At 48.1% G+C, this 25759-nt stretch overlaps 2 protein-coding genes across 6 annotated transcripts in view; both read left to right on the top strand.

The window, feature by feature from the left end:
• Positions 1-5678, top strand: part of notch2 (notch receptor 2) — a 73474-nt gene extending 67796 nt beyond the window's left edge. Inside the window, exon 34 of the mRNA XM_069194368.1 lies at positions 612-5678. Coding sequence (XP_069050469.1) covers positions 612-1958 — 1347 coding nt within the window. The 3' untranslated portion in view covers positions 1959-5678. The remainder of the gene's footprint in view (positions 1-611) is intronic.
• A 2472-nt stretch (positions 5679-8150) lies between these two features.
• On the top strand, positions 8151-21088 carry slc35a3a (solute carrier family 35 member A3a). Of its 5 annotated transcripts, XM_069194367.1 has the most exons (10): positions 8151-8230; positions 8368-8477; positions 10530-10573; positions 13390-13594; positions 13692-13846; positions 14098-14220; positions 14772-14946; positions 17866-17984; positions 18524-18657; positions 19645-21088. In XM_069194367.1, exons 1-10 carry the CDS (start codon positions 8208-8210, stop codon positions 19733-19735), a joined length of 1179 nt encoding a protein of 392 aa, XP_069050468.1. In that variant the 5' UTR covers positions 8151-8207; the 3' UTR covers positions 19736-21088. The 5 variants fall into 5 exon arrangements, with proteins under 5 accessions (XP_069050468.1, XP_015212179.1, XP_015212178.1 ...); XM_015356695.2 differs by lacking the exons at positions 8151-8230; positions 8368-8477 and adding an exon at positions 8524-9505 and having other exon boundaries at positions 10530-10731; XM_015356693.2 differs by lacking the exons at positions 8151-8230; positions 10530-10573 and having other exon boundaries at positions 8237-8477.
• Positions 21089-25759: the final 4671 nt, after the last annotated feature.

Genomic DNA, 25759 nt, shown 5'->3' with positions numbered 1-25759 from the left:
CGCCGACGCCTCGGTCTCGCTCTCCGAGGGCACGCGCCAGCGTGGGCACTTTCATTCTTTTTTATGCCCGCGGCCAAGACAGTTCAAAATACTCAGAAACTTAAAAAGATACGCACATTGTATCTACTGTATAATGCTGTCCTCCTGTAGGAAGGACTGAAAAATCCTTCCCAATGAATCCGTACAATTCACTAAATGGGAAGCGGCTCTATTTTAAGACCAGGACGATGCCCTGGACCTAATATGGGGCTGTATGGTGTTATAATGATTAAGTCTCTGGTCTCGTACAGCTGGGCTGTGGGTTCAAGTCCCTGCTACAGACAGTGAGTGAGGTGCTTTACCTCACCCGGTCGCTCCAGTCCACCCAGCTGTAAAAGTGGGGATGTGTGTTCTTGCGGGGTGATCCCTGTGATGGGACTGTGTTCCATCTGGGAAGGGATTCGTGTGCTTTCTGGTCTGCATAAAACACGACAGAGACCATGATGAGCTCTGGTCTGAACTTTCCTGTTGACTGCGTACAGGGCTAGACCAGGCAGGGAAGGATAATCGGCTCAAGCTGCCTTCCCCTGGGGGGTTAGAGTGATCACATTTATTTCGTGGGTCTTCCGCAGGAGGAGACACCTCTGTTCCTGGCCGCCCGGGAGGGCAGCTTCGAGGCCGCGCAGGTGCTGCTGGACCACTTCTCCAACCGCGACATCACCGACCACCTGGACCGGCTGCCGCGCGACACGGCGCAGGAGCGGATGCACCACGACATCGTGCGGCTCCTGGACGAGTACAACCTGGTCCACAGCCCGCACGCGGGGCCGGGGGGCCACCTTGGCGGGGCCACGCTCTCCCCCATGGTCTGCGGCTCCAACGGCTCCTTCCTCGGCCTGCGCCAGGCCGGCCAGGGCAAGAAGACGCGCCGCGCCAACCCCGCGGCCAAAGCCGGCTCCGCCGCGGGGCTGGCGAAGGAGATGAAGGACGTCAAGGCCAGGCGGCGGAAGAAGTCTCCCGGCGAGGGCAAGGGGCCGCTGTCGGAGAGCTCGGTCACGCTGTCCCCCGTCGAATCCCTGGAATCGCCCCACGCCTACGTGTCCGACACGACCTCCCCTCCCCTCCTGACCTCCCCCAGCACCATGCACCCCTCCTCTGCAGGCACCATGCATCCGCCCCGCGGGCCTGTACTGCCCCCTGTCAGCCAGATGCTATCCCAGCAGGCCGGGCTGGCCATTGGCAGGCAGGGGCAGCAGCACGATTGGATGGGGCTCTCTAAGTCCGGATACGGCCAGATGTTCGGCCTCATGCACCCCCACCAGGTGAGTGGCTCGCACCCCAGCATGCACCAGCACCAGGCCCACCTGGGCGCCGGTTCCATGATGCCCACCGGCATGATGACGCCCATGAACGTCACCATGAGCCGAGAGCAGCTGCCACCCATCGTCACCTTCCAGATGATCCCGGGCAGCCAGCAGCCGCTTCTCAAGCAGCAGACCCAGGCGCCCCAGCAGCAGCAGCAGCAGCAGCACCTGCATTGCGTCCAGAACATGATGTACCAGCTGCCCGACATGGCTCACCCAGCTGCTGTGCTCACCCAGTCACCAGCTGATGCCCAGAGGCCTCTGCCACCTTACCAGACCCTGCAGAGCCCCGTGGATAAATATCCCACCCCTCCCTCTCAACACAGCTACACCACGGCCACCTCCGATGGCACGCCCAGCCACGGCGCCCACCCACCCAGCGAGCACCCCTACCTCACCCCCTCGCCTGAGTCGCCCGATCCCTGGTCCTCCTCCTCTCCTCATTCTAACTCCGACTGGTCCGACGTCACCACCAGCCCCACGCCCCTGGGGCAGCACCAGCCTGGCCTCACGCACATTCCTGAACAGCAACACCAGCAGCAACAGCAGCAGCAGCAGCAGCAGCAGCATCCGCCACCCCCTTCCCAGCGTGGCAACATGCAGGTGTATGCATAGAGCGCCCCCTGCTGGCAGCGGAGTCAATCACAGCTGACGCACTGCTTCTGAAACCAACACTCTCTCAGTCCAGTTCTTCCTTCTGGTCATATAGCTGCGTATTTATTTTTTTTTCCCCTCAAAAGCAGAAATACGTGCCATTACCTTGTCTGTAACAACATCAGTTTTTAAAATCAAGGCTTTTACTTTGGATGAAAACAAGGACTGCTGACACAGATCCATTGGTATTCAGTATTCCGTGGCAACATTAGCCATTAAGCTTTAAAAAGCAATTTGAAGGTAAGAAAAAGAAGATTTGCCTCGAAAAGTACCCTCTTTGCCTTAAAGGCTTTCCTCTACAGTGTGTGTTCCCTCCTTCTGTGTGAGAGTCAGGATCCTAACATAGATCCTAGACTGACCTGAGGAGCCATCTCTTTAGATAGGACCTGCTGGGTCACATTTTTAGTTAGTGTTTTTTTTTGAAGGATGTCGTTTTTTTTCCTCCCATCTCTATCTTGTATTTATAAAATGTTATGCTTTTAGGAAGTGTTTGTAGACAAGACGCCTGAATAATAAGGGTACTCTGAACAGCCATCTAAAACACCTTCGGAACAGAAGTAATACGGTCTGTACTTTATGAACAACGTCTGTATTCTGTTGATATCGACAACGAACCTGTGGATCGTAAGTTCAGCAGTGAAGAGAGAAGGGTGTGTCTTCTGCTATCAGGCTGATGAACCAGAGTGTTTAAAGGCACCTCTGATGCCCTTGTCTGTTACGAACGGATGAATGGCAGTAGTCACCTCAGAGCTCACAGCACCAAGCTGGAGCAGAACCAGCGTTTGCAATGACTGGAAAGTAATTCATCTTCAAAATGACTGAAGTAGCCAAGAGCTGAAAAATACAGCTTTACACTTCTCAGTGGACTGTTCTATATGGGTGGACACCTTCAGACTTGATCCTTGGCCATAACGATGTGGGGAGAAGCAAAATGCTGTGTTTTTAGAGGTTCTGCTCAGCAGTGTGTCTTTAAATTAATTTTTCTTCTTTTATTAATCTTTTATTACCTGATAATGTACCATGTACGGACGTAACCCCTGAGCTCTACTTTGAAATTATGTTATATCTATGGCCTGTGTGGTAGATATCCATGTACATATATTCACATATACTGCGGCGTACACATGTTATGCCTCTGCTGGTTACAAGACTCGTGAAATGTCTTTCAGTGTATCAGTTTTTAGCTAGGTGTGATTATATGGATAGGGGATGTTCTGCTTAATGTGCCAGATGTTTGCCTCTGTACGAAACTGCAGAAGAAAACTACGTTCTTGCTCTTAAAGGATTATACACCAGCATTTTTACTGCTCTATAGCTCATGTTATGTTAGCAACATATAGCTGTTACTCTGCCTTCTTAATAAGATAGCTTCTCTGTATTGATATCTTGTTAACCCATAATGTCTCTGTTTTTTAAAGAGGAGAAGAGGCCTCATGCAGAAAAATATTTAACATGATAAGGGTCTTATCATCTTATCCATAAGTACGTCAGTGGATCGCACCTCATCATTGTAAAACTGTTTGCAAAAAAGGCCGAGAGGCTCTAATTTAAGTCCAGCAAAGAGCTAAAGAGAAGACTAATTGTTCTACCCGTTTAAAGTGTAAGGCAGGACACTGCTTTTTACTTGTTTTTTTTTAAGAAATATTACTGTGATTTAGAAGAGTGTAAAAAAAAAAAAACTAGTTTGTACCAGACGTTTTGGGAGCTGTCTTCGCCCTGTGTTACGTCTGTGATCCCTGTGAAGAAATACGGAAACATGAAATATCGAGATCAATACAAGTTCTGCACTGGCGGGTTTGAAGTTCAGAGCAGCTGGTGGGAATTGCACTGTGGAGACTTAAGACTGTGAAGAACCCTGTTCTGACAGCAGAATCTGAGTGTCAGTCTCGCAGGCGGGCAGGTAATCTAGCTATCGACACCTGGAAGAGCTCGACTCCTGCAGTCTGGTGCTAGAGAAAGTTTGAAAAAACTGCGCCGTTGTTGCTATTATTATATTTTCTACAAATTCTATTGTATATTGGTTTTTTTTTAATGTAAATGCTTCTAAAGTCTTATGAAAAGGTACCATTTTATTGCAAGGTTATTGAAAAAAGTTTAAATCACTGTTACAATCAGTCTTTTTCTTTTGTTGTAATTACCCTGTGATTTTTTTCTCTAATTTTATAAAATAACGTCAGAAGTGTTTTGAAGTTTGTGGCTAGTCCCTGTTTGTAACAGAACTGGAAATGGATTTTCCATTTTTACCACACAAATTGTTCAACATGCATAGAAAATTGCATTATTGTGTCTTAATGGATGACTGCCTCAATGAGATTAAACTACGGTGTGGCCGGAGTGGAGACCGGTAGGGGGAGTTAGAATTGGTACTGCGTCTTAACAGACTAGTACGGTGATTTGGACAATCATTAAAATTCACCTCTTGCATGTACAGCATATTGTTAGCTAATACTGGAAACAGTCGTCAGCCTGATGCTGATGATGAGACAACTACGAGGATACGCCATCTCTATGCTCAGGGGGCAGGGCTACATGTTGCACTGAACAGAGAGAAGGACGGGTCTGAGGATTCTTCTGCACATCCAGGGGCTAGTGGCTTATTAATCTCACGGCTCTCAGGCTGGCCACCAGCAGAGTAAAACAACTCTGCCTGGACAGTTAGGCTCAGCGCTTCTATGACTAGGTTTCAGTTTTCTCTTAAGTGGCCTTTAACCAGTGTGGAACCAGTGTGCTTCCAGCAAAGGGGCACAGTTAGTTTGTGTCACCCATCTTGTGCTTTCTCAACCTTTCTGATTTCCTTCCCTCCTACCCCTTCTTTTTAGGTGTTTTAAGTGTTAGTTTGCCTCTGCTCGTACCTCCAGGTGTTCTCTAAGCTGGGTTTAACTCTTTCTTGCACACGTTTGGGTGTGCCCACTGCTGCGGTTGTTTTCGCTAGTGAGCTGCAACTGTATCTTGCTCACCCAAGTAATCAGTTCCTGGTCAAATATGCAGTCGGTAGCTTTGTTTGTGAAGGGCGGTGAAGTTACAGTTTCAGGAAACATCTGTTTAAGTCTTGGAGGAAAATGGAATTCAGACTTCCCACATACAGGAATGCATTGAACTCCACTGGACTGTGAATTACTGATCAACAAAAGTCTTGTGAAGGTTCTGCTACATCAGGGTTAAGAAACCTGCCAAGCAGGAATGACCTAATAGAGCAGCTTTCATCTGTCAGTAGTCCTACACTCCACATGCAATGAATGTGACAGGAATGGGTTCAATGGTAGTCAAGTAAGGGCAGAGCCTAATAGATACTGCAGTTTTATTTGTTTCAGTCCTGGATATGAGTGCAAACAGCCTGACCACATACTGTATCTCCTTGTCCTCTGACCTGTTTTTTCCAACAGTGTTGTGTAGCCTTACTCCCTGAAAAACAGATGGGATAACCCAGATTTGAAGAATATTACAGGCAGTATAATAGTCTGAGTTACAGAAAAAAAGCTCATAGTTAAGTTGATAGTAAACCTTTTTTTATACTGTATATAAATGATATTTTTATGTATATCCTTCTTTGTCTGTTTACTAAATTCTTGTTCATGTTATATGAAGTAGTTTTTCTTCTTTCTCAAATAGAAGGAACCCTTTATAAGAAAGTTTACTTTTTTTTAAAAAAACAGATGCCTAAATAAAACCTTTTTTTTCGTACCAGACTGGTGGAGAGTTTGATGTTGGCAATGTGATGCTTTTTATTTCATTTCTGACAGGCTAGTTCTGTGAGCTAAAATTACTTTTAAAAACAGGAACTGTGGTTTTTGCCTCAAATTGGCACCAAACCCACCAGAATGTTAAGGATGGGGTGAAGATAACAGTTTGTAATCTCTCATCACAAATCTCCTTTATAAAAAGGAGAACATTTAAAAAATATCCTTACAAAAGGGCAGTTTGTAGTGCAACCCCGAATATTATTCAGTGGGAAACACTTCAGATACTGTATGTGTGTTGAGGTTGTTAGTTTACAACAGTACAGCTCCGTACAAAATACATATAACAGATTACCCAAATGGACCACCACAACACAACAAAATAATATACAACAGTGGAGTTGAACAAGAAGTGCAGATATCATATTTGTGTATACTGTATATCTGAGCCTTTATGGTTTCAGAAAGGTATATTTCCGCTCTGGACAGTTGAGAAAAAATCTCGACTGGGAGCATGAGAAAAATCTCATTTCTTACACTGAGCGTCAAAAGAAACCGATCTCCGTATACATGCTTGCCTTTAGAGAAGTAAGGTATACAGATTTGGGACATTGAATTTGGCATCGGTTTGAATAACCAATCAATTGTAATTGTCCTTGATCCACTTGAGTGACTCTCTTGCATGGTCTATAAGTCAGCTTATTAGTGCGACGGTCGATTGGGCGCAGGCGATGAAGTGATTTAAACTGTTGAATATTCATCCATCCATTTTATCCAATTCACAGTCTTCGGGGAGCTGGAACTTATCCCCCGGCAAGCATTGGGTGCAAGGCACCATGGACGGGACGCCAGTCTATCGCATGACAGACACAGAAATGCACACAGCCAGGTCTTTGGACTGTGGGAGGAAACCTATGGGAACGTGAGGAAAACATACAAACTCCACGCACATTTTTTGTTGTTGTTTCTGTCAAAATATACTTTATTTCCAAAAACAGCATCTCACAAGAACACATTCTCACAAAATTAGTAAACATTCTAACCAGGTATAAACTTTCCATGCAATAAAACTTTCAGAACGGGGGTGAGTGTCCATGATCAATTCATGCAAGTGGATGATGGGGCCAGATTTGTGCAACTAAAGAGTCCCTCCAGGCCCTACCACTTGCTCTTGTCCACTAGTCCCTGTACAGGGCCCACAGTCCTCTCCAGCGCTCCCTCGCCGTGGAGAAGCCCCATTTGGCAACATCGCGCTTCATCCTCCTTCTGAGGTCCTTCTGTGCCACATGAGAGCGCTCCTCCACGCAGATAGAATATCCAAGGAAAGTAAACACGGGAACCAGTTTTCCCAACTTACCAGAGAACATGCCAGCGGACTAGGTCCGTCACTGGAGGCTGGAGTAAATTGGCGAGTTGTCTTTTGCCATCTGAGGGGTCCGCAGCTTTTTGTCACCTGGCAAAACGTTAAGGACAAACCGGACTTGTCCGCCGTTTACTATCAAAGGGCCAAGCACTAACTGCCCAGCACAGTTCAAACTGCATCATCCAGTTTGCCGATGACCCGACAGTGGTGGGCTCCATTAGCAACAGCGATGAGGCGCCACACCGAGAGGAGGTGGAGCAACTAGTGGACTGGTACACAAGCAACAGGCCATCTTTTAATGTAAACAAAACAAATGAGATAATCACTGCCTTCTGGAGGGCCGACGCTGATCACCCCACTGTACATGAACAGCTCCCCTGGGGAGACAGAAGCACCTAGTTTCTTAGTGTACACATTACAGATGACCTCACTTGGTCCCTCAATACCACCTCCCTAGTCAAGAGAGGACAGCAGCGTCTCTATTTACTGCGGCGAATGAGGAGGTCAAACCTTCCCCCACCCATTCTTATCAAATTAGGGAAGTAATTATCTCACATTCGCTGCACATCAATTGGATCACCACGGGACTATGTCTTGTCCCCTCTGCTGTACATTTTGTACACTAATGATTGCATAAGCAGGAGATGGGAAGGAATATAAGTGGCAAAATTATCAGGAATAATCACTTAAGTATCCTTTACAAACAGAGGGTGACCAAGGAAGCCAAAAGCATCATGGAGTGTTTGTCTCACCCCCTCCATTACGAATTCACACTTCTCCCATCTGGGAGACGCCTCTGTGCCCCCAGGTGTAAAACCAACAGACTCGGGAAATCTTTCATTCCCACTGCAATCACACTCTTAATGCAGAGTAACTACCTTGTCTCTTGTTTCTTTTCTCCTATAACACTACTGTGTTCTCTTCCCTTTTGATGATGTTTATTTGTCATTGTGTTGTGTTTAACTGTGCCGTAAAAAAAAACAAATTTCCCCTAGGGGACAATAAAACTTGAATTGTTCGAAAACAAAGAGATTTCAAATGTACTTAGTACTGATGACGACGAAGCTCAATAATCGCCTCTGTGAGGTAGTCCGCCGCTCCGCTAGATGGCAGTCGTGGCTTCTCTATTGCACTGTTCAGAAAAAAAACATAGGAGGACCAGGAGGCGAGATGTGGAAAGAGATGGGAAGGAAGTGAGTACGACTAAAGTACAGCAGTTAAACAAACAGTGAACAGATCATGACGGAGGCCCAGTGGTGCTTTTTAGGGGACTGTAGTTACTTTTCAGAACGCCGCGCCTGATCCTGACCCCCCGATTATCGTTTTGCAGCCTGACCCGCTTTCGGAGTGGGAGTCGTCGGCGAGGAGAGCGACTGCAGTCGGCTGCGCTGACCGCAAGCCCGGCGGGGAGAGCCGGTGTCCGGGAGCCGACTTACACAGGTATGACGGTCGAGACGGGAGGTCGACAGCCACGGATCCGGGATCGCCTGTTTATTTTGCGCACCTAAGCGGAGAGGCCCTGGGAGTGTAAGCAGTGATGAAGTTACAGCACTGCATGCAGATGCTCAACTTCCGTATTAATGTTATTTACGTATGTTGCATTTCCTAAGCGCTTTAATTTAAACCCGTCCCCACTGTATCGGCATTAACGGTGCTTAACGAGCCTTATTGCACGGACGATCCGCCCTTCTAAGTAGCGACTAGGTCGTGCTCACGGTTTAGGGACGATAACACTTGGGGGAAACGGGGAGGCGATGCGTTAAACTTCGTATTGGTGAATAACTAGACTGCTCCGCAGGGCTGTTAATTTCTTAAAAAAAGAAGACTAATTTCTGAGTAGAAACCTGCTGCGGGAGGGGGAAGAGGGACACGGGGGACAGTGGGTGACTGTGTGGATTTTACACGTTGCTGCCACGCCTCCGCCCTGCACACGTCAGACCGCGGCTGCAGGGAGCGGGGCGGCGTGAGGCCGGTTCCTGGTTACGTGTTTGACTTTGGGGAGCGAAATGTGTCAGTCCTCCTTCCAGATACTGGGGAGGAGGAGTGATCGGTTTTCCACATCCTGTAGAGTTGAAAAGACAGGGGGCCCACAGGTGCTCGTTAGCTGAACCGGAGCTGCTGTTGGAAGAGAGACCTTTCTGCGAGAAGCCTCTCACACGGGTCGTGGAGGAAACCACACTCTTAGCGGGAAGGTTAACGGGGATAGATCTGAGTATAACATAATGTATATCAAATGCAATAGCGTTTTAACTACCCGAGATGCACGTTTCGGGATCTTCTGGGAAGGCCAAGCGATGCCCACGTGGATCCTGGAGTAAGAAGCGCGGATTCGAGTAACTCTGCTGTCCCGTCTGAGGAGGTCTCTGGACTGGGCTTCGCTCGCATTGCTTGGTTTCTCCACACCTCGATCACCCCCAATGATCGTCCTCTCGGCTGCTTCTTCGGGGTGTACCGCCTTCCGCTAAATGGTGAGGTAGTTCCCAACTCTTGGCCGCTTCGGTTACTGTAGACCCGTGGAGAAATTGCTGCCATTATGGGATCGAAGACACCCCATCCTGCTGCTCCCTGTGTGGTGGGTCCCTTGTGGTATGTAGCGCGCTGTAGGGATAAAAGGCGCTCTGTGAAACGCAAGGAATTAAATGCCGACCGGCGAGTACGATCACACTGGCAGCGAGGCTCTCCTTGTCATGAGCGCTCGGTTTCTCACATTTGCTTTGAGTGGAGTGTCCAGAAAAGCGCTATATAGGTGGAAGCAATTATGATTAATAATTACCTGCCAGTGCATTTCCAGCTGAGCACAGGATCATGTTTGTACACTAACCTCAGTAATGGCATTTCAGGCAGAATCTGCCCTGTCATTTGCCGTACTCCTGTGAGTATAGTGCACACTTTTTGTGATACTGTTAGCTTCCATCTTAAAAGTGCGTTTTCTGCTTGTGTGCAATGAGGAGTCTCCTGTTCTTTCTGTACGGTGTGTAACATACCAGGTATACACTATAAAGGCAGTATGTTTCAAAAAGTATCTTGCACTTTTTTTTTGCGCATTAAAACATACACTTCAAATTGGAGGGTTGCTATATTTGAAGGAATATGGTACAGTGTGGTAGTAGGATTAATATGGTCCAGGTGTTTCAGGAAGCCTGTCAGTGAAGTGAGGATCAAAGACTTCCTGAAAATGATAATCCCCTCATTGTACCTCTTCTGATCATGGTGGTAGTGTCCTCTGAGTCTTTCAGCAAGGCTTGAAATCCACCTGTGTTACACAGACAACCGAAGCCAAAATCACGCAGCTCTCCTCCTCTTCCCCCTGCTGCTCTCCCTGGTGAATCCTATTTGAACTTCCTCATTCACGTGCAGATTTCTGGTTTCTACTTTTTTTGCCCCACCCTCTCTCTTTCTATCCACTCTGCCGGCTTGTTCCTTCCCTCCTGCGCGCAGTTGACAGAGGAGCAGCAGGTGAAACAGTGTCCTCCTGTTTCTTCCTGCTTGCAGCCATGGAGTCCGAGGAGCTAGAGTCTGAAGAGGTGCTTATTATGGTGAGCGAGGAAGTAGCAACCGTTCAGAGACAATGCTACTGAAAAACTACCCCCCGGGAAGCTTTTCAGTCTGCACTCGCTGATCGAGAGGAGAAACGTCTTTTTCGCTTTGAATTCGCTTCAAGCTCAAGTTGGGAAGGTGGTACGTAGAAACAGAGGTTGGTCATATTGTTCGCTGGTACCGATCCACAAAAATAGGTGACCTGTATATATCCAATAATTACTTTTTTCACAGGAAGCCGTGCTGTCCTGCTCTAATGAGTTCTGTCTTTGTTATAATTGCGTTTGCTGGAGTGTGGGTTTATTAGGGTGTGACACTGGACAGGCTTCGGGGGTCTTCGGGGTGGTGTTCTGGGGTCCCTGTGGGAAGTTCCCTTTTCCGCGTCTGTTGGTGAACCAGGAACGAGACGAGCTGACCCTTTCGCCTGTGAAGACCCCTCCTGACTGATCGTTCTCCGTCTCGCCTCACGCTTAACCCCTTCTGTCGGCTTGGGGGCCTTTCTCACACTGGGGTCACGCCTCCCCTCAGCTCTCAGTGATGACTGATTCCTGTCTAAATCTCTCCCTTCACGTGTAGATTTCAGCCCCAGGCATTTCACTCTCCCAGATTTGGGTTTCTGTTTTCCTCTGCCCCTTCTCACAGACCTGCCCTGCTTCTGCCACCCCTGTGCTCCACGGACCAGCTGCCCTGAAATGTTCTCCGTGGCTGAAACGGTTTTCTTCTGTCTCCTTTATGTGTGGAGTTTACTTGCGCTTGTTCTTACTAGATGGAAACGGCAAAGCTTCCACATGGCCGAACAACAACTTTCCCTCAACTCGTTGGACCTGCTCGTCCTGTGGAAGTGGCTGTGCCGCTGTGCATGTGAGCTCTGAGCAGTGGGGGGTATTGTGCTCATCGCCGGGGTGAGCGAGCAGTTGCTGGCTGTCCCGTTAATCTCTCCAGTGAGCTCTCCCAGTAATGTCAGGAATGATTGTTCTGTGGTCACACCCCATCCGGCTGTCTCCGTGTTGATTGTGCGGGAACACGAGCCGTGACGTGCGAGGTTGTGATTCTTTGCTGGCATTTACTGTGTGATTTGCAGGGCTCAAGTTCCCTCATTGACCTGCATGGAAGGATCAGATTGCAGCCGTTTTTGTTTTTTACAGTGCTGGTTTCATAGCTGTTTCTCGGGTCGGTTTTAGTGTTGTGAATTAATATTCAAAATGAATTCGAGGCTGGCTTTTAGTTAAGCGTAGAGTGCCCCAGAGTGCCGTCTGCTCAGATGTAATTGCAGCTTTAATTGTCGGTCTCAGCTGGCCTTTAATTAAGCATGGTGAAATGGGGTTTCTGTGCAAACTTTTGTGTTCCAAAATTCATTTTCCACAATGCCTTGTGCTTAAGACTCTCGCAGGGTCTCGATGAGCATTTTTCACCCCCTGGGGGCATCAGGTTGGAGTGCTGCGTTTTATCCGACAGTCTCTCTGGAGTGCCTGATTGGCTGAGAGGAATTGGGGAGCGTTACTGTGTGGGGTCGGTCGGGGGTCCCAGTGCGCTGTTTTGCTAGTGGAGTCCAGCAGGTCATATATAAGCAAGGGAAAGAAGACGCCATCGGAAAGGTAGCCCTGTGTCGTTTTTTATTTGTGCAAACAGAGAGGGCGTGCAGTATGAGTTCAATGAAGTGTAACACGTGGCCCCAGCACAGGGATGGTCTCCAGTTGCACAAGGTGTGATGGAACAGCTGGCAGGTGAGAAACAGGCACATTAAGAGCCTGGATTAAGAGCCTGGCTCTGCGGGTCTTCTAGGTCTCTACAAACTAGCAGCACCAGCAGAGCCGGAAGAAGCTGTTTAACAACTGATTCCAGGAAGCTGAGTGAGCTGAGCTCAAGAGCAGAGCTGAAACTACTGCAGACACGCTCCTCCCCGCCCCAGAGTGCTGTCTGTTTAGGGGTGACTGCAGCTTGATCGTCTGTGTCAGCTCCTGCACAAAGTGAATTTAAAGTGCATTGAAGGGGGACAGCTGTCTGATCGCCATGTCGTTTCTGAATATTCGGTTTCCTGTGTCTTGGAAACATTGGTACAGATTGAATTAAAAAACGTGGCAGGTTTCATTAACATTCAGACTTGGCGCCTCACACGCAGGAGCGACACTCTTTGCACCCATTCCACATCAGTATGTTTGTGGAGAAACACAGGTATGAGGTAAAATAGTCCCTTTAAAGGAAAGTGTTTTGGCCACTACGCTGTTGAGGTTTCATAACATTCGTTTGGCTTTACAGCGACAACACAGTGAAATGGGGTTTCTGTGCAAACCTAGATGCCACCCGGCCGCCGTTTTGTTCTGTTAGCAGCACAGGTCATGTGCTGACCCCTTCAAACGCGTGTGCCTTCTGACTGGCTTTGGCATTTCATGACACACTGCCTGCGTTTTTCATCTCACTCTGAGTACAGCGGCGCTTCTTAAACAGCGGTCAGCTGGAGACTCGCGTGTGTGGCGTCATTTGTGTTCTGTAAATATCTTGCCGTTTTTTTTTATTTGAACGGTTTTTTTAACCCCTTTGCGGCCGTCGCCGGTAAACAGTTGCACGCATTTGGGATAGCTAACATCCTAAACGTTGAACTTTCTGGGTAGTCAGTTCCGCGTTCCTGTTTAAGAAGGGGAGTCTGCCTGTGCGTGTTAAGTGACCTCAGGAGGGATGCTGTCCGTGGTCAGCAGTCTGAGCCCTGCACCCCGCTGACAGGCCCACTGCTGTGAGCGAGACGGGGAGCGCTGGACGCAGCCCCCTGGGGCACCCCACCGTGTCAAACCCCTCCTCTCTTTCCCCGGCGCCCCTGCAGGCTGATCCGGGGGAGTCAATGTCGTCGCGGCTCAAGTACATGTCCCTGGGGGTGCTGGTCTTCCAGACCACCAGCCTGGTGCTGACGATGAGGTACTCCCGCACGCTGCAGGAGGAGGGCCCACGCTACCTGGCCTCCTCCGCCGTCGTCTCTGCCGAGGTCCTCAAGATCGCCGTCTGCGTGCTGCTGGTCTTCAAGGACACCAGTAAGAGAGCCCGCCGCCGCCGCCGCCTCTCCACCTCGCCGCCGCCGCGGCCGGGCCAGCGTCACCCAGCCCGTGTGTGTGTGCGTGTGTCCCGCAGGCTACAGCGTGCGCGCCCTGAACCGGCTGCTGAGAGACGAGATCGTGCACAAGCCCATGGAGACGCTGAAGCTGGCCATCCCCTCGGGCATCTACACCCTGCAGAACAACCTGCTGTACGTGGCGCTTTCCAACCTGGATGCAGCCACTTACCAGGTAACCACTGGCTAGTGAGCACCGTGGGGGGGTGTGGGAACAGTGCCTACAGGGGTAGACAGCTGGGGAAAAAGATGGGGGGGGAGGGTGGGTATATAATACAGTTTGGCGCAGGTCAGTGTGGTATGAGCTGGGTTGTGGCAGATTGCTTCGTGCTTTTCCAGCACCTTTACACGGACACTGTACGCTGTCTGCGCGTGTTGGTCTTTGTTCGTGCTCTTGTGTCGGGTTGACGCTCTGTCCATCGCCAGGTGACGTACCAGCTGAAGATCCTGACCACCGCGCTGTTCTCCGTCTCCATGCTGGGGAAGCGGCTCGGCGTGTACCAGTGGCTGTCGCTCCTCATCCTCATGGCCGGAGTCGTGCTCGTCCAGGTAGGGCTCTGCGTGGAGGCTCTGGGGAGACCGATCCAGGTCGAGCTAGGGCCAGGGGACCCAAATACAGCTGGAGATTCACGCAGCTGATGGGGAAATTCACCCTGCGGGTGAAAGTGATCCTTCCCATTTTCTCCTTGTGCTCTGTCCTTCCCTGTTTACCCTGGGGCAGTCATGGGTGTAATTGTTGCTTTGTGCTGGAATGATCAGATTTGCGGCAGGTTTGCTCCTGTCTGGCAGTATTTACTAGTCTGGAGGTTACCATGGGTTTCTTCAAACAAGGAAATGCTGATGGCGGCTGATTACTCAAATTGTAACTATTATTCCCAGTCCCCGTATCCGGGTTTTCAGCTAGTTGGTGTTGTGGGAAGGGTCCAGACCTTTATGTGAGCCCCCGGTAAAAACTGCCCTACCTGACAGGTTTTCTCTGCAGCAGTGTTGTCGTGTGTGCACCAGGAACCGCCTGCCGGCAGGTGTTACAGAGGGCATGTATTGCTCCACCTGCAGGGGAGTGCTCGCTCAGTGTCTGGAGTTGTGTCTTCTGCCTGCAGTGGCCCTCAGACGACGGCGCAGCAGGGGGGCAGAAGGAGCTGTCGGCGGGATCCCAGCTGGTCGGCGTGTTGGCGGTGTTCGTCGCCTGCTTCTCCAGCGGGTTCGCGGGCGTCTACTTCGAGAAGATCTTAAAGGAGACCAAGCAGAGCGTCTGGATCAGGAACATCCAGCTGGGTGAGGCCTGTCTGCCTGCCTCCGATCTGCCTCAACCTCTCCGGCTCTGTCCCCCAGCGTGTCTCCTGGAGTATCTGTCCCTGTCCCCCAGTTTCTTTATCATGTCTCTGCTCCTGCTTGGCTCCCTCTCTCTTTCTCCCTTGCCCTTTCTCTCTTCCTTCTTTCCTCTCTCTCTTGTCCGTTGCTCGTTGCCCCAGCCGGAGTTGTGGCTCCTGTTCTTTTCCAGTCCGCACCCCTGCTCTGCTCCTCCCCCCCCTCTCGGGGCAGGAGGGTGAGGGCTGTCTGGTGGGGAAGGGCGCACAGTGCAGCCTTTGTGCTGAGCTCCCAGCAGAGAGCCCTGACAAAAACCCTTTTCACCACAGGCCGAGGGGCGTAGCCAGTGTCGGGTGTCCTGGGACAGCAAGGGCTCCTGAACACACTGGCGCTGTTCAGCTCACTCTGACACAGACGCGCACAGAGCCGCTCTGTCTGTGCAACGCACACGCGTCGTCTGTGTAACACACTGAAACACTGTTGCTTCCTCGCTCCTTTTCTACTCTGGCAGGGAGGAGACCGTACAGTGCTGTGCTTTGGTCTGTGTGTGTGTTTTTGGGATAAAGACAAGTTTGTGTGCTGTGGGGTTAACACTTTGTAGGGAGCACAGCTTTATTTGCCAGCCAGAATTTTGTTTTGTGAAATATAAGACTTTACAATGTTCGAAAGACATTTCACAAGTGACGGGGAATACCAGTCTTATTAACCTTCCAAATAATTTCAGATCCTCACTTGCTTCCCTTGGGTTAAACGTGTCACACTTGCACGTAGTTCCCTCTGCAAGGTGCCCTGTGAAATAAGGAAATGGCCAGGTTCTGTTCTGCCCACTGTCCCACCTGCCTGTTATAGAGGCAGTTGGCCACACCCATTGACCCAGAGAGCAGTAACAAAACAGGCCAGGTCATGCCCCAGTAACAAGCCTGCTGTCCCACCTGCCTGTTGTAGACCTGGCCCAACCCATTGACTCAGACAGCACTAATCAAACAGGCTGGGTCATGACCCAGTAACAAGCCTGCTGTCCCACCTGCCTGTTGTAGACCTGGCCCAACCCATTGACTCTGACAGCACTAATCAAACAGGCTGGGTCATGACCCAGTAACAAGCCTGCTGTCCCACCTGCCTGTTGTAGACCTGGCCCCACCCATTGACCCAGACAGCAGTAATCAAACAGGCCAGTTCGTGACCCAGTAACAAGCCTGCTGTCCCACCTGCCTGTTGTAGACCTGGCCCCACCCATTGACTCAGACAGCAGTAATCAAACTGGCCAGGTCGTGACCCGGTAACAAGCCTGCTGTCCCACCTGCCTGTTGTAGACCTGGCCCCACCCATTGACCCAGACAGCAGTATTCAAACAGACCGGTTCATGACTCGTTGGAAGCCTGCTGCCCCACCCATTGACCCAGACAGGAGTAATCAAACAGGCCGTTTCATGACCCATTGTCAATGTTTTTAATATGGAACAACAGTAGATGTACAAGACACATCACAAACTAAAGAAGCAGGAGTTTATAAGAACTTAGATACTTCTGGTCCTGCCTTCGTCATTCTCGTCAGATGTCCTGTGTGAGAATGATGTATTCAGGTTTCCTAGGATTATGCTTAGGTTCATGTAAGTGGACAGGATGCTTGATTTAGTGAGAGGATGTACTTCAGTACCTGATTAAAGTGGAATAGAGTTCTCCTTAATATTAAACATGAGCAGGACCATAGATGCAGTGGTGATTTAAAACAAGATATGTACACTAAAATATCGGAAAAGAGTCATCAGAATGTAGCTTTACATATAAACACCCTCAGGTACACCTGAGTGTAAATAAATCTTCCTTCAAAGTAATTAACTCTTAGGTCAGTATATGTAGTTTTTATGAACTGCAAACGAGGTTAAAGTTAGACCTCACTTCAAACATATGCTTCAATGTGTTACAGCACATTGTTAAGTAGCTTTATATATTATATTAATTATTTTTCTCCAGATTATTCTTTCATCCTCCAAAACCCAGCCTGTGTCTGTTCAGTGTTTTTCCTCAGATCATCTTCCTTCATTGACTCGGCGACATCCTGCCTGTTGCACATGACTGCTGTTGCCTGAAGTGGGATGGTGGCGGAGTTTGCTTGTGAACGAGAGGGGGCCGGCCCAACTAGCTCTTGGTTTTCTGCAGTTTTTGCTCTAAAGGGAGAGCTCTGTCTTTTTAAATATGTACGAGTTCCCAGAATGGCTTCCACTCTTCTATACGTTATATTTATGCTGTTTTGTTTTGTTGAGCTCTTGGTGATTTCTGGTACATGATCTGAGCAGCGGGGTTGTAGGGAGGGTGTCAGAGGGATCAGTCTGTTGACTGAACAGGGCTTTGTCAGAGCTTTGTGGTGGTGTCCTGCTTTAGTGGATCAGATCAGGAGCCTGTGAAACTCTGCTGTGTGTGTGTAGAGGACTCATCCCTGTGCTGTGCTTCCTCGTGTGTGTGTGTGTGTGTGTGTGTGGCCCCTGTGTGTAGAGGACTCATCCCTGTGCTCTGCTTCCTCGTGTGTGTGTGTGTGGCCCCTGTGTGTAGAGGACTCATCCCTGTGCTCTGCTTCCTCCTGTGTGTAGAGGACTCATCCCTGTGCTGTGCATCCTCGTGTGTGTGTGTGTACAGGACTCATCCCTGTGCTCTGCTTCCTCCTGTGTGTAGAGGACTCATCCCTGTGCTGTGCATCCTCGTGTGTGTGTGTGTGTGGCCCCTGTGTGCAGAGGACTCATCCCTGTGCTGTGCATCCTCGTGTGTGTGTGTGTGTGTACAGGACTCATCCCTGTGCTGTGCTTCCTCCTGTATGTAGAGGACTCATCCCTGTGCTGTGCATCCTCGTGTGTGTGGAAGACTCATCCCTGTGCTGTACTTTCTCCTCCAGGCCTGTTCGGCACGATGTTCGGGCTGATGGGCATGATGGTGTTCGATGGGCAGCGCGTGAGGCAGTCCGGGGTGTTCCAGGGCTACAGCAGGCTCACCTGTGTCGTCGTCTCCCTGCAGGTGAGCAAAGGCACGCTGCCTTTCACACGAACACTTACACACCAGTACATTTCTCCAGCTCTTAGTAGGAGATTATGGGTTACTGGTGCCTCTAGTTAAATGGCTATTCCATAAACAAAGAGCGAGCAGCTTCACTTCACAAGAAATCCCGCAAAATGCTTAATGTATAATTGTGTATAAATGTTTAAAATCTGTCAACCAAGTAAATTAGTGATGTATTATAGAATCATCTTTTACATATGTAGGCTTTAGTAATAAGTGCATGAAAGGGTCTTAATTTGCATTTCTCAGAGTATGCAATTAATATGCTGATATCTGTCGCAGGGTTCATACCAGTTTCAATTGAACTTTTTTTTTGGTGCACATAAGTATGAGACTTTTAAATATGAGCATCCAACGCAGTGGGAATATTCACATTAAGTGTTAACCTTAATTGTTATCAATGTGGTCTTGTTATGTTATACACTGGATATATTTCAATCGATTTTAGGTTCAGTAATAAAAATCCCGTCGGTCTAATTGGGTCTGTGTGTGTCCAGGCTCTGGGAGGGCTGGTGGTCGCTGCTGTGATTAAGTACGCAGACAACATCCTGAAGGGCTTTGCTACCTCCCTGTCCATCATCCTCTCCACCCTCATCTCCTACTTCTGGCTGCAGGACTTCGACCCCACCAGGTACCTCCCTCCTAGGGCAACCTACTTGCACTGTTACGCCGCCCCCTGCAGGCAGTCTTCTCCCAAAGTGCCTGTGCTAGTGGAAGCAGCTGATGACACTAACCTGGAAGCGATTTTAATTTGGGTCATTTGGCCATGGGTACTTCAACGTCGAACTGTAAACGTGCTTGTCAGTTGCCTGTCTCCAACAGCTTCACATTCCACGTCTTTGCGCACTGTTGTATTCTGACTCTTGCTTTGGATTAAGATCTCACATAAAATGCTTAATGCGTATGTTAATAATCATTGTAGTTTGTGTGGTTGTGCATTGTTGCTTATTGAGACTATATATTTACCTGTATTGATCTCAAGGTCACAACTAACCTGCAGGTGTGATAGAGGACAGCAGGACAGGATCATGCAGAGTCTTGAAATCTGCACACACAGCCCCAAAAAAGCCATTATTAGCAGCACTTGTAATGCTATATGAGGAGTGATATCAGTCCAGTTGTGTAAATCGTATGTAAAAGTCTAATGTAATGTGATTGGTTCAAGAACATCTGAAATGTTTTCTAGGTGAGTGGCGTGTCTGTATATTCTATATTATGCAAAACTGAGTAGATAATCTTAATTTGTAATAGTGTTTCCTGGAGAAATGACCCATCTTGTTCATGCATTGGGGGGTGTTTTAATGTCTTATTGATGCTTAAACTCAAGGTATGCCTGCCAGCCCACTTTGTGAGCACTGTGTGTCAAGTGGGATGTTAAGGTTTATTTCCTGCTGTGTTTGCAGCTGGAGCATATCTCTGGCCTCAGTTAAAGCACAACAAGTAAAGAAAAAAACCGTGGAGTGGAATTTGGCAGAAATGGTTTTATACTAGGTGTTACCAATAGTTAGCTCTTTTGGTTGTAAATTGCATTTTTCTTGGGATATTTCACTGATTTTGCAGGAGAGCGAGGAATTGTCAGAAGGGTTTTTTTTGCTCATGCCCTCTCTCTGCCTTCCAGCGTGTTTTTCCTGGGTGCGGTCCTGGTCATCTCCGCCACCTTCCTGTATGGCTACGAGGGGAAGCCAGCCCCCAACCCTAGCCGGGCATAGCGCAGGTGAGGCGGGTCCCCGGGGTGCCCCCCCAGGCTGGGGGGCAAGGCACGCTCACAGAGGGCACACGGACCTCGGTGCACAGCGGCGCGAAAACCGCTGCCCGCTGCGCCCAGTCAATCCTACAAGAGGCTGCGCCATTCGGCTCTCGCTGGGCTGCTGGGGTCTGCAGGTTCACTGGACACCTGGGAGTGCGGACACGCTGGATTTTGACAGGAATGCCGCCACTCGCAAGCGGACACGGATGGGGAGCCCCCGGATATCCAAGTTGCTGGCGTGGCAAAGAGCCCGTTCCACTTGTCCCAGCGCCGGGAATCACTGTAGCTGCGCATCGGCAAGCTGGATGTGTCCGCCGGCTTTTTTTACATTTCAGAATCAAGACGGCGTTTTTTTGTTAGTTTTGGGGAGGGGGATTTTTTTAAAACGATATAATGATTGTTACATTTTTTTTTTAAAAAAGGCCAAATTTGTTTTATTTTGTCGTGACGGTTTTAGTTTCACTGGAGGTGGGGGATGGTGTGGGGTGACTGGGGGCACAGGGGTGCAGGTGAGGTTGAGTGCCGGACTGGGGCTCTTCCCTGTGTGGCCCAGGCTGGCGTTCTCCTTGAATAGCTGCTTCAGGCCGAGGATTGAAGAGCCTTTCAGAAGTCGGCTGTGCAGTTCATCCCGTTTCTATGAGGTGCATCTGTCCGAGGGGCTGTAATTCTTGTGAGCAATCGATTCCCACAGGAGGATTTGCAAAGAATGCTGCAGTCGAAAGGATTGTTACATTATTAGGCATCCAGCTTTTTTTAACATGGTTGAGAAGTTCCTACCACGGATCAAACCCCTACCCTCATTCTACCTGGGCATCAAGCGGTTGGTATTCTTAATACCCAATTGTGTACCCGGTGCTCTCATCCAGTGCAGTTAATGATACAGTACAGTCGACAGATGAGAGGCACCCCAAGTCTGCATGAAGTAAAAATAAAAACTTTTCAAAGTGCGTCAGACACATGAAAGCATAGTGCACTGATTTCCACCTGTTTCAAATGGCTGGGGAATGTAGCTTGGTTGGCACGAGAAAGCGATCATAAGCACAAAACCTAGTTACAGCTGGTTCAAATAATCCGTTATTCCTTTAAACAGGCTGCACTACACAAAGGACGAGGGGCTCGACTCTGGAAAATAGGCTGTAAAACGTCAGCCAGACAGGGAATTAACTACAGCCATGTCCTTTTAAGTGGAGATTTTGGGAGATGTGGGCCGTGCTTTTATGTAATTGTCATTTTGTTAATGTATTTGAGAGAAATATTGTTTATAAAGAATACAGAATATTGAAAACCCATTAAACCCTTTCCCGTTTGTTCACTGGCTGGGGTTTTGCTGTGGCTAATCTGTCCCCGTCTCTGTGAGGCACGATCAGTGTTTCCTGCCATTAGCTCAGTTTTCGAAGGGGCGAGAGTCTTTTAGAGCAGTGATGAGGAGGTGAAAAGGGCATGGTCATGTGCTGTCTGGATGGCGCAACGCGGGCGGTCTGCTCGATGGTGTTCACTCATCTGCCACTAGAGGGCAGCAGTGGGCCATTAAACCCCGAGCAGCAGGGATGCTTCCCTCCACCAGCTGCTCGAGCTGAAGCCTGCCCAAGCAGTGGATTCCCCTGTGCCAGGTGGGTCTCCGTTTTGTCACTTCAGCCGACAGTGTGCCACTGTTCTTCAAGAGTAATGATCACTGCGCAGGGCACGATGGAGAGCAGTCCTGATCAGGGTGGACATGACGGTGTGCCAGAGCAATTAATTGTGTTGAGGGAAACTGCTGAAAACATCCTATAACCTTTTCCCAAAACAGTGATTGCCACAGAATCATTGATTACCTGAAATCACAGTGACAAAAAACATAAACGGACTTCTCATGCAAGAGCCTTTGAGGTAGATCCTTCTTATTAATGTGATCTGGTTAATTCCCGAAGTCTGTTCCTTCAGATCTTTGAACCTCTATCTCCAAGGCCAGAAAGGGAATGAAACCAGGTTTGCTCACGAGAAGTGGTCGTTCCGCCCTTTGTATCTGTTCTTATGTTGGGGGGGGGAAGACGAACGAGAGGAGGCCACACAGTGTATCTTACCCATTTGTTTTGAGGATCTGCTTCATCAAAGACATGGTGGTATCGGCTTCAACAAAAGGACTTTGTAGGGAGTACTAAACTTAAGGTTATGCTTTCAGGAAGCAAAATACCCTTCAACATCAAGCAACCTAATTTAATCAAAAGTGTTAAATGTAGATAGATTTTCTCCTTGGCAACACTAGCTGACGTTTTTGTTCCATTGGCCTACTGTTATGTTTTTCAGTCTTCAAGTAGTAATGACTTGCTGATCTTAACAGGTGTTTTATACAAGGTCGGTTTGGGAGAACCTTAATAGTAAGCCTTTACTTTTCCGTGTGTGGTCACCTTCACAGGCTGTGGAACAATAGGAGCACTGGCTTAGAAAGTGAGTGAGCTCACAAATGTGACCGAGGCAGGTCGATGAACAAAATTCAAAACGTGACGACAGAAATGCTAACATGTGTCCTGTGGGGTCTCTGTGGTTAGTAAGGAGGCTGGTGTCCCCCTGTCAGCTTGATTTCAAGGCTGCAGGAGCCAAGATCGGATATATTTATATAACAGGCACCAGTCCCAAGACTCCAGCCCTGATGGGTGCACCATCTGTCTGCTGACCTGGCTCTAGTCCAGTTACCTGAGAGCCCCTTCTGCTCTGTTGTGTATAGCAGTCCAGCAGCCAGCCTCTTCCAGTGAAGATTCTTGAAACACCTGCTGTGTTGTCATTGAAATAACATTCCCAGAAATTTAACAATCTGGGTTTATTTCAGGTTTGAGTTTCTGCCGTTATGAAAATGGAATTTGCCCCTAAAAATCCTTGTGTGCTGGATCACCTTGTATCAAAGACCTTACCAGCCTCCAGCTTGACGTGCTGCGATTCTCCATCAGTTGCTTTGCAACACGCACTGATGCGACAGATGACATATTTCCTCTGCAGTTTCTCCAAGCCTGTTAGCTCAATGCTAAAAACGTGGATGTTTTTTTTTTTTTGGTTGTGCCCATTTTGGCTCTTCTGCATGAGGATGGTCTCTCTGCCACTCTTCAATATTGTCAAATTCAGCTTCTCTCTTGTGGTCATGTGCATAACTTACTTTGTGTTTCATTTGTGCTCGAGAGGTCCTGGTCCTGCAGGACAATTAAGTCTAAATACTTCACCTGTTAAGGCCAGCTCTACCTTGGCCTCCCCAGTGGTGAACCCTCTTCATACAGTTTTCCACCTCTGATGGTCATCTCCCAGAAGAGCAGATGCACCCCAGTCCCAATTTGTAGAGCTCCTGAGCTCCACCAAAGCTGACATATGAGCTAACTGTATCTCACAATGTGCCTCCATGGCAGCAGCCAAATCACCCTGAAACGCACAACTGGCAGCCCACTGAAGCTCAGCAGTGTGAGCGTGGTCAGTACCTGGATGGGAGACCTCCTGGGACAAACGAAGGTTGCTGCTGGAAGAGGTGTTAGCGGGGCCAGTAGGGGATGCTCACCCCACATCTATGTAGGTCCTAATGCCCCTGTGTAGTGATGGGGACACTATATTGTAAAAAGGCAGATGAGATATAAAACTGAGGTCCTGACTCTCTGTGGTCATTAAAAATCTCAGGGCCTTTCTCAATAAGAGTAGGGGTGCTACCCCAGTGTCCTGGCCAAATTTCCCTCCTAGTAAACCCCATCTACGAACTGGCTTCATCACTCTGCTCTCCTCCCCACCGATAGTTGGTGTGTGGTGAGCCTTCTGGAGCACTATGGCTGCCGTTGCATCATCCAGGTGGGGCTACACATTGGTGGTGTTGGAGGGGAGTCCCCATTACTTGTAAAGTGCTATTATTATTAGTAGTATTAGTATTATTTTTTTTAAATTAGGAACATCCTATCAAATTAATTGCTAGCACCTTCTGGGCCTGATTACAGTGTTTTCCCCTCTTTAGTGCTCCTTGCAATGATATAGCCCACATTTTCTGAAAAACAGTTCACAATAGAGCAGTGGAAAGAGAAGCCATGTTTGAAAGAGTCAAGGATGCTCAGTCCACAAGAAGTGTGCATATCTGTAAGTCATTCAGATAGGTTCTGTTGCAGTGTAAATCAGAAGGTTGAAAAATAACTGCATATACAAAAGGAAAAGTCTTTGGCTTTTGAATTAAAACGGGATACTGCCTATTTTAGGGTGAGAGGCTAAAACGTATTTTTCCCCCTTCTGTGAATGCTGAATGAAATGTTTCTTCATCTGGCCCAATCTCAGAGCAATGTCAATACGCCTTCTATACATTACAGATTCTGTATGATTTTATGCGCGAGTTGCTCAGGGACCAGTGCGCTTCTGCTGATTGTGTTGGGGAATGCAAGCATTTCAGTAATTTACGTTCCCTGGAATAGTGAGTCAAATGTATTAATACTACAGGAGCATAATGAATTCTTAGGATCTGTGTACGTGGCTCTGTTAACTAATGTACTAAAGCATGTCATTTGTATTAATGGTGTGATTAATTGAGAAAAGTATCCCAGCCGGATGATTAAGGGTTTCTCAAATGAAAGCTTAATGAGAAGATTGTATCAGCATCTTGACTGAGGATTGTAGCACAGGTTACAGATTATAAAACCATATCGAATTATTACTGCCCAGCTCAGAGAACAGCAACAATGTGCATTCCCCGTTTCATAGGAATGGCCTTATCCGAGAGGACAAAAGACCTAGTCTTTTTTAGCTTGACCAGAGGACCAAAAAGCGATCTGATTCCAGTACAGTCATCTCACGTTATATGATCTTACTTCGTTCTTTGAAAACTGCTGCTCAAGTGAAAACCTGAATTACAGAAATTAAATTCCTGTGTTATAAACTGAGATTGGTTCCAGGACTTTTAAGGTTCCCTCAGACACCAAAACACAAGCTTAATACAGAACAGTACTTCAATGCATAAACAGCAGGTATTGTTATTACAATAAAATAACACTGCTGCTCATTTACTGTACAGTACAGCTGTTACATCATTACAGTCTATAGAAAATGCATAAACATTAGATATTATCCTGTACCATAGGCGCTTTTAACTTTTTCATAATAAAGGCTTGTAATAAAAAATGAGATGAGCAATTTTCTTTTGAGAAGATGAGAAAAGAGTTTCAGGAATGCTTTAAGAGAGCCCAGTCTGTTAGAGAAAATCAGCTTGTTGAATGAAAAGGCAGGTAAGATTGACTACATCTCGTATAAATGAAGACTTGTATAGCAAGGGATTACTGTATTCCAAGGGCTGGAAGTTAACCTTAAAGATTTCTTTACAATTAACAACGAATCACTCCCAGCTTGCTGTTAAACTTCAGGTTTGACGTCTTTTATCGATGGGTCTAAACGGCAGCCTTAAAATATTGAGCTGGGTGCAGACACTGTCAAATCTTGCTTGGTTATTTTCTTTTGGAGAAACACTTGGACAATTTGCCAATGGATTAGCCTAGAATGTATTGCAAATTGCTCATCACCCTTGCAGGAAATCGGTGTACATACAGTATGTAATGGACATGATCTCTTGCCATTACCTAGTCCTCAGTTCTGCTGCAGTGTCGTCTTGCATACTCTGTACATTGCCCCACTCTGCTTTAAGCCAGTAATTTAACACTGTGTGACTTTCCTGTTTATGACTTAAAAAGAGCTGTGAGGTGTCTAACTACATCACACATTTTGGTGCAAATCTGAGCTGAATAGAAAGATTGCTGGGAGGCTCTCAGCCAGTCTGGGTAGAGGTGTCGTGCTGTCTGCAATCATTTTGACAGCAGCTGGAGCATTAAAACTGCTAGAGAGGTCTTACAGCGCCCCCTCTCTGCAGCGCTGGGTACTGCAGCTGTACCGCACACTGAGACAGGGCGAGAGAGAAAATGGAAAGTGAGATACATGTTATTTTCTTGAGGTGTTGAACGAGTGTGTGAAAGTGTCATTTGACATGCAACCAAAAAAAAACTTTCAAGCC

This window comes from Lepisosteus oculatus, chromosome 9, assembly GCF_040954835.1.
Source record: "Lepisosteus oculatus isolate fLepOcu1 chromosome 9, fLepOcu1.hap2, whole genome shotgun sequence".
Lineage (NCBI taxonomy): Eukaryota > Metazoa > Chordata > Actinopteri > Semionotiformes > Lepisosteidae > Lepisosteus > Lepisosteus oculatus.
The sequence above is the reverse complement of the archived record's forward strand: the minus strand, read 5'-3'. Positions and strand labels throughout refer to the sequence as shown.